The sequence below is a fragment of the Cherax quadricarinatus genome, chromosome 100 (assembly GCF_038502225.1).
Source record: "Cherax quadricarinatus isolate ZL_2023a chromosome 100, ASM3850222v1, whole genome shotgun sequence".
Lineage (NCBI taxonomy): Eukaryota > Metazoa > Arthropoda > Malacostraca > Decapoda > Parastacidae > Cherax > Cherax quadricarinatus.
Genome location: NC_091391.1, coordinates 5,698,039 through 5,715,035, shown reverse-complemented (window position 1 = coordinate 5,715,035; position 16,997 = coordinate 5,698,039). Strand labels below are relative to the sequence as shown.

At 41.6% G+C, this 16,997-nt stretch overlaps 1 protein-coding gene across 2 annotated transcripts in view; it reads right to left on the bottom strand.

Moving 5' to 3' along the window:
- Positions 1–7,191: 7,191 nt before the first annotated feature.
- Positions 7,192–16,997, bottom strand: part of LOC128704602 (uncharacterized) — a 179,375-nt gene continuing 169,569 nt past the window's right edge. For both annotated transcript variants that reach the window (XM_070079606.1, XM_070079607.1), the window contains exon 4: positions 7,192–10,244. In XM_070079606.1, the coding sequence (XP_069935707.1) occupies positions 10,168–10,244 (77 nt within the window). In that variant the 3' untranslated portion in view covers positions 7,192–10,167. The remainder of the gene's footprint in view (positions 10,245–16,997) is intronic.

The window sequence follows — 16,997 nt, the reverse complement described above, 5'->3', positions numbered from 1 at the left end:
AACATCTGGGTATCTGCCAGTAAAGTCACCCAGATGTTGCAAATATGTGTAATTGTTTATTATCTTCTGGGTATTGCATTCCATTTACATACAACAGTCAAGTAGGTCTATTACCAAGATCAGAAATCTTTTCAAACATAGGCTTGGTCTCAGACCGAGCCGCGGGGGCATTGACCTCCGAAACCCTCGCCAGGTAAACTCCAGGTAATTTATCTAGGTAAGTAAAAAGCCTTGTTAATATATGATTTAATAGGTAAATGACTTACAGATGAAACAAGCAAAGGTTCCATTATACTGGTGGAATTTTAAGGACAGTGTTGTAGAGGGTAGACTGTAGAATTTGCCTCTGACGTATCCTACATGATTGTTGTGGCTGATGTGAGATGTTTGTCAGGTGTTTGTGTGTGTGTGTGTGTGACAGCAAGAGATATTGTTTCTTATATTAAGGGAGGCTGTCATCTTTCATGGGGCAGCTGGAGTTGAGTGTCATATATTTTGTGAGATAGGAACGTTTTAAGCTACTTATTTACGTTCCTTTCTCACGTTGTCGTTCTATGTATCATGCTTGAGAAGCTCAATAGCTGGGTAGGTACCGCAGCTGCGGCAGACGGGGCGCAAAGGGCTGCTGTAGCTTGCAAATACTGACTTTGACAGAACTAAGACACACACATCTCCGCTACCTTGATGCCAGTGAGGAAATGTTGATGGGGAGATCGAGGCTTTTCCTCCCCTCTCACGGATCAATCCTGATTATCACCCATTTCTGGGAGGCTGTAGGATCAATCCAGAGGCCTACTACCCAGCCCAGTACCTCTCAGAGCTGGGTAATAAGGCCTAAAATACACGTTAACTCGCGCTACACTGACAGACTCAGAGCTGTCCAATGAATATTTAAACTATGTAGAAGAACGTTACTCACTATACATAGAAACTCATAAGTACTGTTGAGTCTCCAGTCAGAGGATGGGTACACAACAGTTACAGGAAGACCAGTGGATGTCGTTCTATACACTGTTTCAACAGACAACAGCTTTTTCTGACGTAGACAGTATGGGTCGAGACCAAAATTCTAGTGATTATTCCCTGTTTATACACTTATCTTTTTTTATCTGCACGTTTTCTCAAAAATATATATATATATATATATATATATATATATATATATATATATATATATATATATATATATATATATATATATATATATATAAACACCTCCCAGGCAGTGTAGAAGTATATTGTAGGTACAACCGCTTCACCCTCCCACACCAGCAGTGTGTGGGAGGATATCTCCGACCAATACCACCCAGGCAGTGTGTAGGGGGGTTTGTAACTGGCTTCCTCTCTCCCTCCTCTACAGTTACTGTGAGGGAGAAGTTTACCCATCAATACCTCAACCTAGGCAGTGTGAGAGAAGTGTATCGTGAGTACATCAGCCTCACCCCTCCCTCACCTGCAGAGTGAGGGGAGAGGAAGTGAGGGTATGTCTACCCTCATCCTATCAGAGAGCAAATTATCATGTTTTCACAATTTTAACTTTATGAGAGATTCAAATCGACACTTTTTAAGTGTTCCTTGACTTACAAACACCATTAACTTTAGGCTAAGTTAGGATAGATTAAATTAACTTGGGTTAATTTAGGATGGATTGAGTTACGATATGTAGACTTTGAGTTACGATAGGTAAGCCTTGGGTTACGATAGATATGTTTTGGTTACGATTGGTTTAATGGGGGTCAGCTTTGATTAAGTTAGTATATTCTAGTTTAACCTTAGTTTAGTAAAGCTAGGAAAGAAATTAAACTAAGAAAAACAGCAAGTTTAAAACAGCACCTCAAGATCTGAAAATTGCACAAGAACGGGGTTGCAGAGTTGAACCCACCACCAGATACAGTTCAACCCCACAACCCACATTCGTCGAAGCTTTCCCTAACAGAACGAATACTCTTTGAATTCCTTTTTAAATTCCTCTTGTGGCTGGAAAGGCTACTTAACAAGACTGTGTGGGGATTGACCTTTTCAAGACGCCTGGGAAATGACCTCTTGGGGAAGACAGGAATTTGACCTTTTGTGATGCTAGTGTCTTGACCTCGTAAAGGTTTGATGTATAGGAGAGAAGGAAGTATGTCAAATATTTTGCCCAAAGATCATACCCAAAGATCATGTCCAGAGATTGTGTCCAAAGATCATGCCTGAAGATAATGCCCGAAGATAATGCCCGAAGATAATGCCCGAAGATCATTCTCAAACATCATTCTCAAAGATCATACCCATAGACCATGCCCAAAGATCATGCCCATATGCCAAAGGAAATATCCATATGCCTTAATATCATGCCCATTATCATATTACAACGCCCTTCCTACATCATGGACAAATCCATCATATAAGACGCATATTTTCCCCACAGTCTTGGAAAATCAGCCTGCGTCTTATATGCTCAAAATGAGATCGAAGGGTAGGTTTTGTGTTATACTTTAGCAGCTGTTTGTCAACATTATGTTATAACTGCTTGGATATATCGTCTTGTATACGTAGTATGCTAGTGCGCCTTATATGCCAGAAAATGTGGTATATCAAACAGTTCTACGGCAATCATAATGTAATAGAACTATGTGGGATATTACTGTTATAGTTAGGATTTTTAGAAAGGTATAGGAAAGAGAGACCACAGGAAGGTAGTCAGAAATCAGGGGTCACTCCTGAGTATAATGGTATGTTCTGTATGTTAATAGAGGCTGTGTTTGTTGCCTTGTTTGCTGTTGTGTCTGTTGCCCTGTTTGTGCCCCTGTTTGCGTGTTGACAAGTGGTATATCTGTCAGCTGAGTCCTGGATCTGTGTCTGCAGCTCCGTGTGCTCTTTGCAAGGAGATTTTTGAAGTAAATCTGCTTGTTTTAAAAGGGTAATTATTGTACGACAATGAATCTGAAGCCTAGTGTGGTACACTGTGGGATCTCAGTATATGGTACAGTGGAAGTTCTTACTGATACCTGCCTGATATATTCCTGATGTCTCTAATCAGTAAAACACTTGTTCCAAAATTTGTGTACGTTGTATGTATAAAATCGTCTAGTTCAAAAGACCTTCCTGCTGTCTCTGAGCCCTCTTCTAGTAAACATGTGATATCGGAATATGCAAAACAACTACTGTGAAAGAATAGCGAAATTCCAAGCACTTTCGTGACTTCTCACATTATCAAGGAACTTTGAAAATAAGACATCAACAGGATGGCTTATGAGGGCAAGACTACACCTCACAGTCGTGTGACAACACCTGACTGTCCAACACAACTGATACTCTACCCAGCATTAAGATTATAAATGAATCCAATTATAGATGAATCCAATTATAGATGAATCCAATTATAGATGAATCCAATTATAGATGAATCCAATTATAGATGAATCCCATTATAGATGAATCCAATTATAGATGAATCCAATTATAGATGAATCCAATTATAGATGAATCCCATTATAGATGAATCCCATTATAGATGAATCCAATTATAGATGAATCCAATTATAGATGAATCCAATTATAGTTGAATCCAATTATAGTTGAATCCAATTATAGATGAATCCAATTATAGTTGAATCCAATTATAGATGAATCCAATTATAGTTGAATCCAATTATAGATGAATCCAATTATAGATGAATCCAATTATAGATGAATCCAATTATAGTTGAATCCAATTATAGTTGAATCCAATTATAGATGAATCCAATTATAGATGAATCCCATTATAGATGAATCCAATTTATATAAACCAAAAGAAATGTTCATATTTGGATAACTGCTTTTTATGGGCTTGATACAACTTTCTCAGTCTTTTGAAAATCAATTGGATGGTTAAAATCTCTCAATTGAATAAATAGAGCATTAGAATCTTGTCCACTTCTAATGCTGTATTTATGTTGGTATAATCTTAGTTCAAGAGTTTTACCAGTTTGTCCCTAGTAAACTTCATCGCATATTTTACAAGGGATCTTAGAGACACATCCATCAGGATTTTGGGGGGAATTCTTTATCAAAAGTTTTTTTTACTGTATCAAGATTTTTAAATACAACTTTAATATTAAAAGTCTTAAGAAGAGAAGGCATATCAACCAAGTTTCGATGGTAAGGGAGAACCAACATATTTTTAGTTGAATAAGGCTGGTTGTCCCTTTTTGGATTGTAAAAAGTATTTAAGGCAACTTTAAAGGATTTATCATTTAATTTTCTTGGGTATAGATAATTAGCTATTTCATAAATTTTGGATATTTCTTCATCTATGAACTCTGGATTATAAATTTAAATTTAGAATCATAGTTACCATTAATAATTAAAACATCTAGGAAAGGTAATGAATTATATATATATATATATATATATATATATATATATATAAATATATATATATATATATATATATATATATATATATATATATATATATATATATATATATTGTCTAAGATAAAATTTAAAGGGGTAATGACTAAGTAGGCCTAGTGCCAGGGGAGTGACACCTAGGTCTGGCAGACTCATTTCCCGAGGTTAGTAGGCCTACCCTTCCACTTTAAAGTGGTGAACCACACCATATAGGCTCTGGTAGGCCTACCAAGGTAGGCCTACCCTATGAAAAATGTCATTTGTTGCTGTTAAGATATTTCTGAAGGCCTGAAAGTGACTGTGGATACATTTTTTATGTATCTTGAAAAATATGAGACAATGTGTCATGTATGTGTCATAAACTGTCATGATGTGTGTCATGATGTGTCATGAAGCATGTGTCATGTGTCATGATGTGTCATGAGGTATATCATCAAGTATGTGTCATGAAGTATAACCTGGCATGTATCACCAGTTATGTATCACCAGTTATGTATCACCTGGCATGTATCACCAGGTATGTATCACCAAATATGTATCACCTGGCATGTATCGCCAGGTATGTATCACCAAATATGTATCACCTGGCATGTATCACCAGGTATGTATCACCAAATATGTATCACCTGGCATGTATCGCCAGCTATGTATCACCTGGCATGTATCGCCAGCTATGTATCACCTGGCGTGTATCACCTGGCATGTATCACCTTGCATGTATCAACTGGCATGTATCACCTTGCATGTATCAACTGGCATGTATCACCTGGCATGTATCACCTGCCATATACCATCTGGCATGTATCACCGGGCATGTATCACCAGGCATGTATCACCTGGCATGTATTACCAGGCATGTATCACTCGGCATGTGTCACCGGGCATGTATCACCAGGCATGTATCACCAGGTATGTATCCCCAGACATGTATCACGGGCATGTATCACTCGGCATGTATCACCAGGCATGCATCACCGGGCATGTATCACCGGGCACGTATCTCCAGGAATGTATCACCTGGCATGTATCACCGGGCATGTATCACTCGGCATGTATCACCAGGCATGTATCACCAGGCATGTATCACTCGGCATGTATCGCCAGGCATGTATCACCTGGCAGGTATATCCAGGAATGTATCATCTGGCATGTATCACCAGGCATGTATCGCCGGGCATGTATCACCTGATGCGTATCACCAAGCATATATCACCGGGCATGTATCCCCAGACATGTATCACCAGACATGTATCACCAGGCATGTATCATCTGGCATGTATCGCCGGGCATGTATCACCGGGCATGTATCCACAGACATGTATCGCCAGGCATGTATCACCAGACATGTATCACCAGGCATGTATCACCAGGCATTTATCACCTGGCGCATATCACCAAGCATGTATCACCGGGCATGTATTTCCAGACATGTATCACCAGGCATGTATCACATGGCATGTACCACCTGATATGTATCACCAGGCATGTATCAACTGGCGTGTATCACCAGGCATGTATCACCTGATATGCATCACCAGGCATGTATCACCTGGCATGTATCACCAGGCATGTATCACCTGATATGTATCACCAGGCAAGTATCACCTGGCATGTATCACCAGGCATGTATCATCTAATATGTATCACCAGGCATGTATCACCTGAAGTGTATCACCTTGCATGTATCACCTGATATGTATCACCAGGCCTGTATCACCAGGCATGTATCACCTGACATGTATCACCTGGCATGTATCACCAGGCATGTATCACCTGACATGTATCACCAGGCATGTATCATCTAATATGTATCACCAGGCATGTATCACCTGGCGTGTATCACCTTGCATGTATCACCTGATATGTATCACCAGGCATGTATCAACTGATATGTATCACCTCGCATGTATCACCTGACATGTATCACCAGGCATGTATCACCTGGCGTGTATCACCTTGCATGTATCACCTGATATGTATCACCAGGCATGTATCAACTGATATGTATCACCTCGCGTGTATCACCTGGCATGTATCACCAGGCATGTATCATCTAATATGTATCACCTGGCGTGTATCACCTGATATGTATCACCTGGCGCGTATCACCAGACATGTGTCACCTACCATGTATCATCTGGCATGTATCACCTGACATGTATCACCTGACATGTATCACCTGACATGTATCATCTGGCATGTATCACCTGACATGTATCACCTGACATGTATCACCTGACATGATTTTCAGGTCATTGAAGTACATATAAACATCTAGAATTTATATATATATAAAATTTTTATATAAATCGACTCTCCTGGGACATTAAAAACCCAGCCGATAGACAGGTAGATAGATAAACTCTCTCCATAAGCATTTCCAATAATATACATTGATGCACACTGATATATACACATATATATATATATATATATATATATATATATATATATATATATATATATATATATATATATATATATATATATATATATATATATATATATATATATATATATATATATATGTATATATATATATATATATATATATATATATATATATATATATATATATATATATATATATATATATATATATATATATATATATATGTATATATATATATATATATATATATATATATATATATATATATATATATATATATATATATACATATATATATATATATATATATATATATATATATATATATATATATATATATATATATATATATATATATATATATATATATATATATATATATATATATATATATATATATATATATATACATGGCCCATGGCATTTCTTGTATTCTTAAATGTTTATATGGTGTACTGTACAAAGCTTGAACTTAATTAACAATTAATTAACAAGTAATTAAGAAGTAAGGTAGGTCAAGATAGGGTAAGATGTTAGGCAGGTATGTACGTGGGTACTCTGTACTCTGCTAGCTGTATCTGTTACCGTTGTACCTACTACAGTTGTATCTGTTACTGCTGGTGTAGTTTTAGCTGCTGTAACTGCAGCTGTTGTAGGGGTAGCTGCTGTAGGTGTTGATGCTGTAGCTGCTAATGTTGGAGTCACACTACTCGTTTCTTCACTCTCCTGACATCAACAATGGCCACACCTTCCACTGATGTCTTCCATCAATCATCACAATGTTATTAAATAGCAAACAGAGCAAAGGGCTAGCTTGAGGTCTCACAATAAAAGGTCCTTGAAACCAGTATAAAGGATTGGCAGGGTCTCCAATAAAAGGTCTTTGAAGCCAGTATAAAGGACTGTCAGGGTCTCCAATAACTGGCCCTTGAAGCCAGACACAAAAAACTGTCAGGGTCTCCAATAACTGGCCCTTGAAGCCAGACACAAAAAACTGTCAGGGTCTCCAATAACTGGCCCTTGAAGCCAGACACAAAAAACTGTCAGGGTCTCCAATAACTGGCCCTTGAAGCCAGACACAAAAAACTGTCAGGGTCTCCAATAACTGGCCCTTGAAGCCAGACACAAAAAACTGTCAGGGTCTCCAATAACTGGCCCTTGAAGCCAGACACAAAAAACTGTCAGGGTCTCCAATAACTGGCCCTTGAAGCCAGACACAAAAAACTGTCAGGGTCTCCAATAACTGGCCCTTGAAGCCAGACACAAAAAACTGTCAGGGTCTCCAATAACTGGCCCTTGAAGCCAGACACAAAAAACTGTCAGGGTCTCCAATAACTGGCCCTTGAAGCCAGACACAAAAAACTGTCAGGGTCTCCAATAACTGGCCCTTGAAGCCAGACACAAAAAACTGTCAGGGTCTCCAATAACTGGCCCTTGAAGCCAGACACAAAAAACTGTCAGGGTCTCCAATAACTGGCCCTTGAAGCCAGACACAAAAAACTGTCTGGGTCTCCAATAACTGGCCCTTGAAGCCAGACACAAAAAACTGTCAGGGTCTCCAATAACTGGCCCTTGAAGCCAGACACAAAAAACTGTCAGGGTCTCCAATAACTGGCCCTTGAAGCCAGACACAAAGTACTGGCCAATTCCCTTCAAGAATATCTCTCCCACAAGACCCTTGCAACACAAAGTCAATCCCCAACAGAATCTCCAACACTCCTACAACACAAACCACAGACAACACCTCTTAAAGGGAAATCGACCCCCAACAGCAGCCTAAATTACATCTCTCTCCTGTACAAGACAAAATATGTACAATAAATCATTTTTTTTCGCCCTAGTCAGAGATATGTTTAGACATATATATGTGACATCTAGTAGGCCTACGTAGACATCAATCATTCTATAGGCAGGATGTCATTATATCCCGCCAGGATGTCAATTTAGAGAAATAGAAACGAAGGCCTATAGAACTCAAAATCTAGGAAGACTAGGCTCTGAAGACTAGTGAATACTAGGCTCTAAGAACTAGTAAAGACCAGGCTTCAAAGAATAGTAAACATTAAGCTTCAAAGCCTAGTAAACACTAGGCTTCAGCACACAATATTTCACAGAAGCGAACATGTTTTAAACGCGATATGAACGTGATATGCCCAGATCTGACGTGATATGTTAGACATGACAGGTGCTGACACTTCTCTTGTCATATCTTAGACATGACAGGTGCTGACACCTCTCTTGTCATATCTTAGACATGACAGATGCTGACACCTCTCTTGTCATATCTTAGACATGACAGATGCTGACACATCTCTTGTCATATCTTAGACATGACAGGTGCTGACACCTCTCGTCATATCTTAGGCATGACAGGTGCTGACACCTCTCGTCATATCTTAGACATGACAGGTGCTGACACCTCTCTTGTCATAGACATGACAGATGCTGACACCTCTCTTGTCATATCTTAGACATGACAGGTGCTGACACCTCTCTTGTCATATCTTAGACATGACAGGTGCTGACACCTCTCGTCATATCTTAGACATGACAGGTGCTGACACCTCTCTTGTCATAGACATGACAGATGCTGACACCTCTCTTGTCATATCTTAGACATGACAGGTGCTGACACCTCTTTGGAGATATGTTAGCGTCATTATTCGTTTAAACTGAGAAGTTGGATAAGAAGTGACCTCCAAATCGTTTTGATACGTATGTATAGTGTCTACTGCTTACAAGGAACTTGTAGCCTAGCCTGGTTAATAGACTGTAACCTAGCCTGGTTAATAGCCTGTAACCTAGCCTGGTTAATAGCCTGTAACCTAGCCTGGTTAATAGCCTGTAACCTAGCCTGGTTAATAGACTGTAATCTAGCCTGGTTAATAGACTGTAGCCTAGCCTGGTTAATAGACTGTAGCCTAGCCTGGTTAATAGACTGTAGCCTAGCCTGGTTAATAGACTGTAGCCTAGCCTGGTTAATAGCCTGTAGCCTAGCCTGGTTAACAGACTGTAACCTAGCCTGGTTAATAGACTGTAGCCTAGCCTGGTTAATAGACTGTAACCTAGCCTGGTTAATAGACTGTAGCCTAGCCTGGTTAATAGACTGTAGCCTACCCTGGATAATAACCCGGCTAATAAATCGAAACCCAACCGGTTACCAGAGAATTAACCTTTCATAGATAAAGCCTTAAAAGGCCCCTTAAATAAGGGCCTTTTAAAGTTGGGAGGGTAACTAAAAAATGAAATAAATGGTCGTTATTAGAGATATCTCAAATCTTTTGTTGGGAAATGGTGGCTGATCTGCTGTTGCTGTTACTGCTGTTGTTTGGCGTGGTTAACGTGGCTGTAGATGGGCGTGGATGGGCGTGGGTAGACGTAGTTGGAAGGTAGACTTAATGTGGGTTCCACACGCCCAATTCGGGTTGTTCCACTGGTCCACTAAACCAGGCTCCCAGGCTGTCTTCCACCACTGTAACATGACGACATGACATGACAACATGACGACATGACATGACATGACAACATTACAGCATCAGGTATACAAGGAGAGAATACAGAATGTATAGTCTATCTACTACACGAGGGTCATTAAGACTGGTTGGTTGGTTAATGGGGTTTAAAGTCTATCTACTACACCAGGGTCATTAAGACTGGTTGGTTGGTTAATGGGGTTTAAAGTCTATCTACTACACGAGGGTCATTAAGACTGGTTGGTTGGTTAATGGGGTTTAAAGTCTATCTACTACACGAGGGTCATTAAGACTGGTTGGTTGGTTAATGGGGTTTAAAGTCTATCTACTACACCAGGGTCATTAAGACTGGTTGGATGGTTAATGGGGTTTAAAGTCTATCTACTACACGAGGGTCATTAAGACTGGTTGGTTGGTTAATGGGGTTTAAAGTCTATCTACTACACGAGGGTCATTAAGACTGGTTGGTTGGTTAATGGGGTTTAACGTCTATCTACTACACCAGGGACATTAAGACTGGTTGGTTGGTTAATGGGGTTTAAAGTCTATCTACTACACCAGGGACATTAAGACTGGTTGGTTGGTTAATGGGGTTTAAAGTCTATCTACTACACGAGGGTCATTAAGACTGGTTGGTTGGTTAATGGGGTTTAAAGTCTATCTACTACACCAGGGTCATTAAGACTGGTTGGTCGGTTAATGGGGTTTAAAGTCTATCTACTACACGAGGGTCATTAAGACTGGTTGGATGGTTAATGGGGTTTAAAGTCTATCTACTACACCAGGGTCATTAAGACTGGTTGGATGGTTAATGGGGTTTAACGTCTATCTACTACACCAGGGACATTAAGACTGGTTGGTTGGTTAATGGGGTTTAAAGTCTATCTACTACACGAGGGTCATTAAGACTGGTTGGTTGGTTAATGGGGTTTAAAGTCTATCTACTACACGAGGGTCATTAAGACTGGTTGGTTGGTTAATGGGGTTTAACGTCTATCTACTACACCAGGGACATTAAGACTGGTTGGTTGGTTAATGGGGTTTAAAGTCTATCTACTACACCAGGGTCATTAAGGCTGCAGGTCACCTGGTCACCACCAGTCAGGAATACTTTAATATATAAAATACTGATTAATATAAACTACCAGTGTATATTCACTGAGATATACACCTACCACTGTATATACACTGAGATATACACCTCCCAGTGTATATACACTGAGATATACACCTCCCAGTGTATATACACTGAGATATACACCTCCCAGTGTATATACACTGAGATGTACAACTCTCAGTGTATATACACTGAGATATACACCTCCCAGTGTATATACACTGAAATATACAACTCTCAGTGTATATACACTGAGATACACACCTCCCAGTGTATATACACTGAGATATACACCTCCCAGTGTATATACATTGTGTGTGTGAGTGTACTCACCTAGTTGTACTCACCTAGTTGTACTCACCTAGTTGAGGTTGCAGAGGTCGAGTCCGAGCTCCTGGCCCCGCCTCTTCACTGATCGCTACTAGGTCACTCTCCCTGAGCCGTGAGCTTTATCATACCTCTGCTTAAAGCTATGTATGGATCCTGCCTCCACTACATCGCTTCCCAAACTATTCCACTTACTGACTACTCTGTGGCTGAAGAAATACTTCCTAACATCCCTGAGATTCATCTGTGTCTTCAGCTTCCAACTGTGTCCCCTTGTTACTGTGTCCAATCTCTGGAACATCCTGTCTTTGTCCACCTTGTCAATTCCTCTCAGTATTTTGTATGTCGTTATCATGTCCCCCCTATCTCTCCTGTCCTCCAGTGTCGTCAGGTTGATTTCCCTTAACCTCTCCTCGTAGGACATACCTCTTAGCTCTGGGACTAGTTTTGTTGCAAACCTTTGCACTTTCTCTAGTTTCTTTACATGCTTGGCTAGGTGTGGGTTCCAAACTGGTGCCGCATACTCCAATATGGGCCTAACGTACACGGTGTACAGGGTCCTGAACGATTCCTTATTAAGACGTCGGAATGCTGTTCTGAGGTTTGCTAGGCGCCCATATGCTGCAGCAGTTATTTGGTTGATGTGCGCTTCAGGAGATGTGCCTGGTGTTATACTCACCCCAAGATCTTTTTCCTTGAGTGAGGTTTGTAGTCTCTGGCCCCCTAGACTGTACTCCGTCTGCGGTCTTCTTTGCCCTTCCCCGATCTTCATGACTTTGCACTTGGTGGGATTGAACTCCAGGAGCCAATTGTTGGACCAGGTCTGCAGCCTGTCCAGATCCCTTTGTAGTTCTGCCTGGTCTTCGATCGTGTGAATTCTTCTCATCAACTTCACGTCATCTGCAAACAGGGACACCTCAGAGTCTATTCCTTCCGTCATGTCGTTCACAAATACCAGAAACAGCACTGGTCCTAGGACTGACCCCTGTTGGACCCCGCTGGTCACAGGTGCCCACTCTGACACCTCGCCACGTACCATGACTCGCTGCTGTCTTCCTGACAAGTATTCCCTGATCCATTGTAGTGCCTTCCCTGTTATCCCTGCTTGGTCCTCCAGTGTTTGCACCAATCTCTTGTGTGGAACTGTGTCAAACGCCTTCTTGCAGTCCAAGAATATGCAATCCACCCACCCCTCTCTCTCTTGTCTTACTGCTGTCACCATGTCATAGAACTCCAGTAGGTTTGTGACACAGGATTTCCCGTCCCTGAAACCATGTTGGCTGCTGTTGATGAGATCATTCCTTTCTAGATGTTCCAACACTCTTCTCCTGATAATCTTCTCCATGATTTTGCATACTATACATATCAGTGACACTGGTCTGTAGTTTAATGCTTCATGTCTGTCTCCTTTTTTAAAGATTGGGACTACATTTGCTGTCTTCCATGCCTCAGGCAATCTCCCTGTTTCGATAGATGTATTGAATATTGTTGTTAGGGGTACACATAGTGCCTCTGCTCCCTCTCTCAATACCCATGGGGAGATGTTATCTGGCCCCATTGCCTTTGAGGTATCTAGCTCACTCAGAAGCCTTTTCACTTCTTCCTCGGTTGTGTGCACTGTGTCCAGCACTTGGTGATGTGCCCCACCTCTCCGTCTTTCTGGAGCCCCTTCTGTCTCCTCTGTGAACATTTCTTTGAAACTCTTGTTGAGTTCCTCACATACTTCACGGTCATTTCTTGTTGTCTCTCCTCCTTCCTTCCTTAGCCTGATTACCTGGTCCTTGACTGTTGTTTTCCTCCTGATGTGGCTGTATAACAGTTTCGGGTCAGATTTGGCTTTCGCTAAATGTCGTTTTCATATTGTCTTTGGGCCTCCCTTCTTATCTGTGCATATTCGTTTCTGGCTCTACGACTGATCTCCTTATTCTCCTGGGTCCTTTGCCTTCTATATTTCTTCCATTCCCTAGCACACTTGGTTTTTGCCTCCCTGCACCTTTGGGTGAACCATGGGCTCATCCTAGCTTTTTCATTACTCCTGTTACCCTTGGGTACAAACCTCTCCTCAGCCTCCTTGCATTTTGTTGCTACATATTCCATCACTCATTAACTGGCTTCCCTGCCAGTTCTCTGTCCCACTGAACCCCGTTCAGGAAGTTCCTCATTCCTGTGTAGTCCCCTTTCTTGTAGTTTGACTTCATTCGTCCTGGCCTTCCTGCTTCTCCCTCCACTTGTAGCTCTACTGTGTATTCGAAGCTTAAAACCACATGGTCGCTGGCCCCAAGGGGTCTTTCATATGAGATGCCCTCGATATCTGCACTACTCAAGGTGAATACTAAGTCCAGCCTTGCTGGTTCATCCTCTCCTCTCTCTCTTGTAGTGTCCCTTACGTGTTGGTACATGAAGTTTTCCAGTACCACCTCCATCATCTTAACCCTCCATGTATCTTGGCCCCCATGCGGGTCCAAGTTCTCCCAATCGATCTTCCTGTGGTTAAAGTCACCCATGATCAGGAGCTTTGCCCTGCATGCATGAGCTCTTCTGGCCACTGCAGCCAGTGTATCAACCATCGCTCTATTGCTCTCGTCGTACTCTTGCCTTGGCCTGCTGTTGTTCTGTGGTGGGTTACACATCACTACTATTACCACCTTGGGACCGCCAGAGTGAAGCGTTCCCGCTATGTAATCACTTTCTTCTCTGCTGTCTCCTCTCTCCAGCTCATCAAACTTCCAGCGATTTTTGATCAGCAATGCCACTCCTCCACCCCCCCTGTTCTCTCTGTCTTTCCTCACGATTTGGTATCCCATTGGAAAGATGGCATCTGTTATCATACCTGTAAGCTTGGTTTCTGTGAGAGCTATGATGTCCGGTGATGCCTCTTTGACTCTTTCGTGCCACTCCTCCCACTTATTTGTTATTCCATCAGCGTTTGTGTACCATACCTTCAGTTTCCTTTCCAACACTGTGGTTTGGGGGGCCTGTGAGGGTGGGAGACCTGGTAGCATACTGTGGGATTCTATAGCTCGGTGTTGGGTGGAGGCTGTGGGTATGGATTGTAGTGTGTGTTGGGATGGTGTGATAGGTTGTGGGGTTCTGAGAATAGTTGTGTGTGTGCTTGCCCTTGCTGTTCTGTTCTGCTCTGACTGACCTCTGCTGGTTCCATCCTTGTCTCCTTTCCTAGCTCCTTTCGCTTTTTTGTCCTCTCCCTCAGCTGCTGTCGTTCTGTTTGTGTTCTGTCTTTGTCTAGGAACACCCTCTTGTATTCTTCCGAGTATTTCAACCGTGGTTTCTCTTGTGTGTGTGTGTGTGTGTGTGTGTGTGTGTGTGTGTGTGTGTGTGTGTGTGTGTGTGTGTGTGTACTCACCTAATTGTACTCACCTAATTGTGGTTGCAGGGGTCGAGACTCAGCTCCTGGCCCCGCCTCTTCACTGATCGCTACTGGATCCTCTCTCTCTGTGCTTCCTGAGCTTTGTCATACCTCTTCTTAAAACTATGTATGGTTCCTGCCTCCACTACTTTACTTGCTAGGCATTCCACTTGCTGACAACTCTATGACTGAAGAAATACTTCCTAACGTCCCTGTGACTCGTCTGAGTCTTCAGCTTCCAGTTGTGACCCCTTGTCCCTGTGTCCCCTCTCTGGAACATCCTATCTCTGTCCACCTTGTCTATTCCCCGCAGTATCTTATATGTCGTTATCATGTCTCCCCTGACCCTTCTGTCCTCCAGTGTCGTCAGTCCGATTTCCCTTAACCTTTCCTCGTACGACATTCCCTTGAGCTCTGGGACTAGCCTTGTTGCAAACCTTTGTACTTTCTCTAACTTCTTGACGTGCTTGACCAGGTGTGGGTTCCAGACTGGTGCTGCATACTCCAGTATGGGCCTAACATACACAGTGTACAGTGTCTTGAACGATTCCTTATTAAGGTATCGGAACGCTATTCTCAGGTTTGCCAGGTGCCCGTATGCTGCAGCGGTTATTTGGTTGATGTGTGCCTCCGGTGATGTGCTCGGTGTTATGGTCACCCCAAGGTCTTTCTCCCTGAGTGAGGTCTGTAGTCTTTGTCCACCTAGCCTATACTCTGTCTGCGGTCTTCTTTGCCCCTCCCCAATCTTCATGACTTTGCATTTGGCTGGATTGAATTCGAGAAGCCAGTTGCTGGACCACATGTCCAGACTGTCCAGGTCTCTTTGCAGTCCTGCCTCATCCTCGTCATATTTAATTCTTCTCATCAACTTCACGTCATCTGCGAACAGGGACACCTCAGAGTCTATTCCTTCCATCATGTCGTTCACATATATCAAAAATAGCACTGGTCCTAGAACTGACCCCTGTGGGACCCCGCTCGTAACAGGCGTCCACTGTGATACCTCTTCACGTACCATGACTCGTTGCTGCCTCCCTGTCAGGTATTCCCTTATCCATTGCAGTGCCCTTCCTTTTACATGCGCCTAATCCTCCAGCTTCTGCACTAATCTCTTGTGGGGAACCGTGTCAAAAACCTTCCTGCAGTCTAGGAAAACGCAGTCTACCCACCCCTCTCTCTCGTGTCTTACTTCTGTTACCTTGTCATAAAACTCCAGGAGGTTTGTGATACAAGATTTGCCTTCCATGAACCCATGCTGGTTTTCATTTATAATCTTGTTCCTTTCCAGGTGTTCGACCACTCTCCTCCTGATAATCTTCTCCATGACTTTGCACACGATACATGTCAGAGACACAGGTCTGTAGTTTAGCGCCTCGTTTCTGTTTCCTTTCTTAAATATGGGGACTACATTAGCTGTCTTCCATTTCTCAGGTAGTTGCCCAGTTTCAAGGGATGTGTTGAAGATTGTGGTTAGAGGCACGCACAGCATCTCTGCTCCTTCTCTAAGGACCCATGTGTGTGTGTGTGTGTGTGTGTGTTTATTTATTTATTTATTTATTTAGTAATTTGAGCACACATACAGAGGTACAAAAAATACAGGTAAGAGCAGCATGCCAAAGCCACTTATATGCATAGCATTACGGGCTGGCTTAAAATTAACTTAAGATTAACTAAGCAATGATGTAATCAGTGATAAAACATTATTGTAAACAGATAACTATAAAATACAAATGAGTATTACAAAGACAGGTCCTATGGTTGCTTGCATTGTTGTTCATTCAGGTAGTGTATTTAAAAAAAAAAATAACAAAGTTAGGTTTAACATTTGTGTGATATAATTGTGAGTAACATTTAGGATATACAATTTATATGGTTCAGTTATTCAGTATTTATTTGGTTTTGGGTGAGTAAGTGAACTTTGAGAAGAGACTTGAATTTATAAAC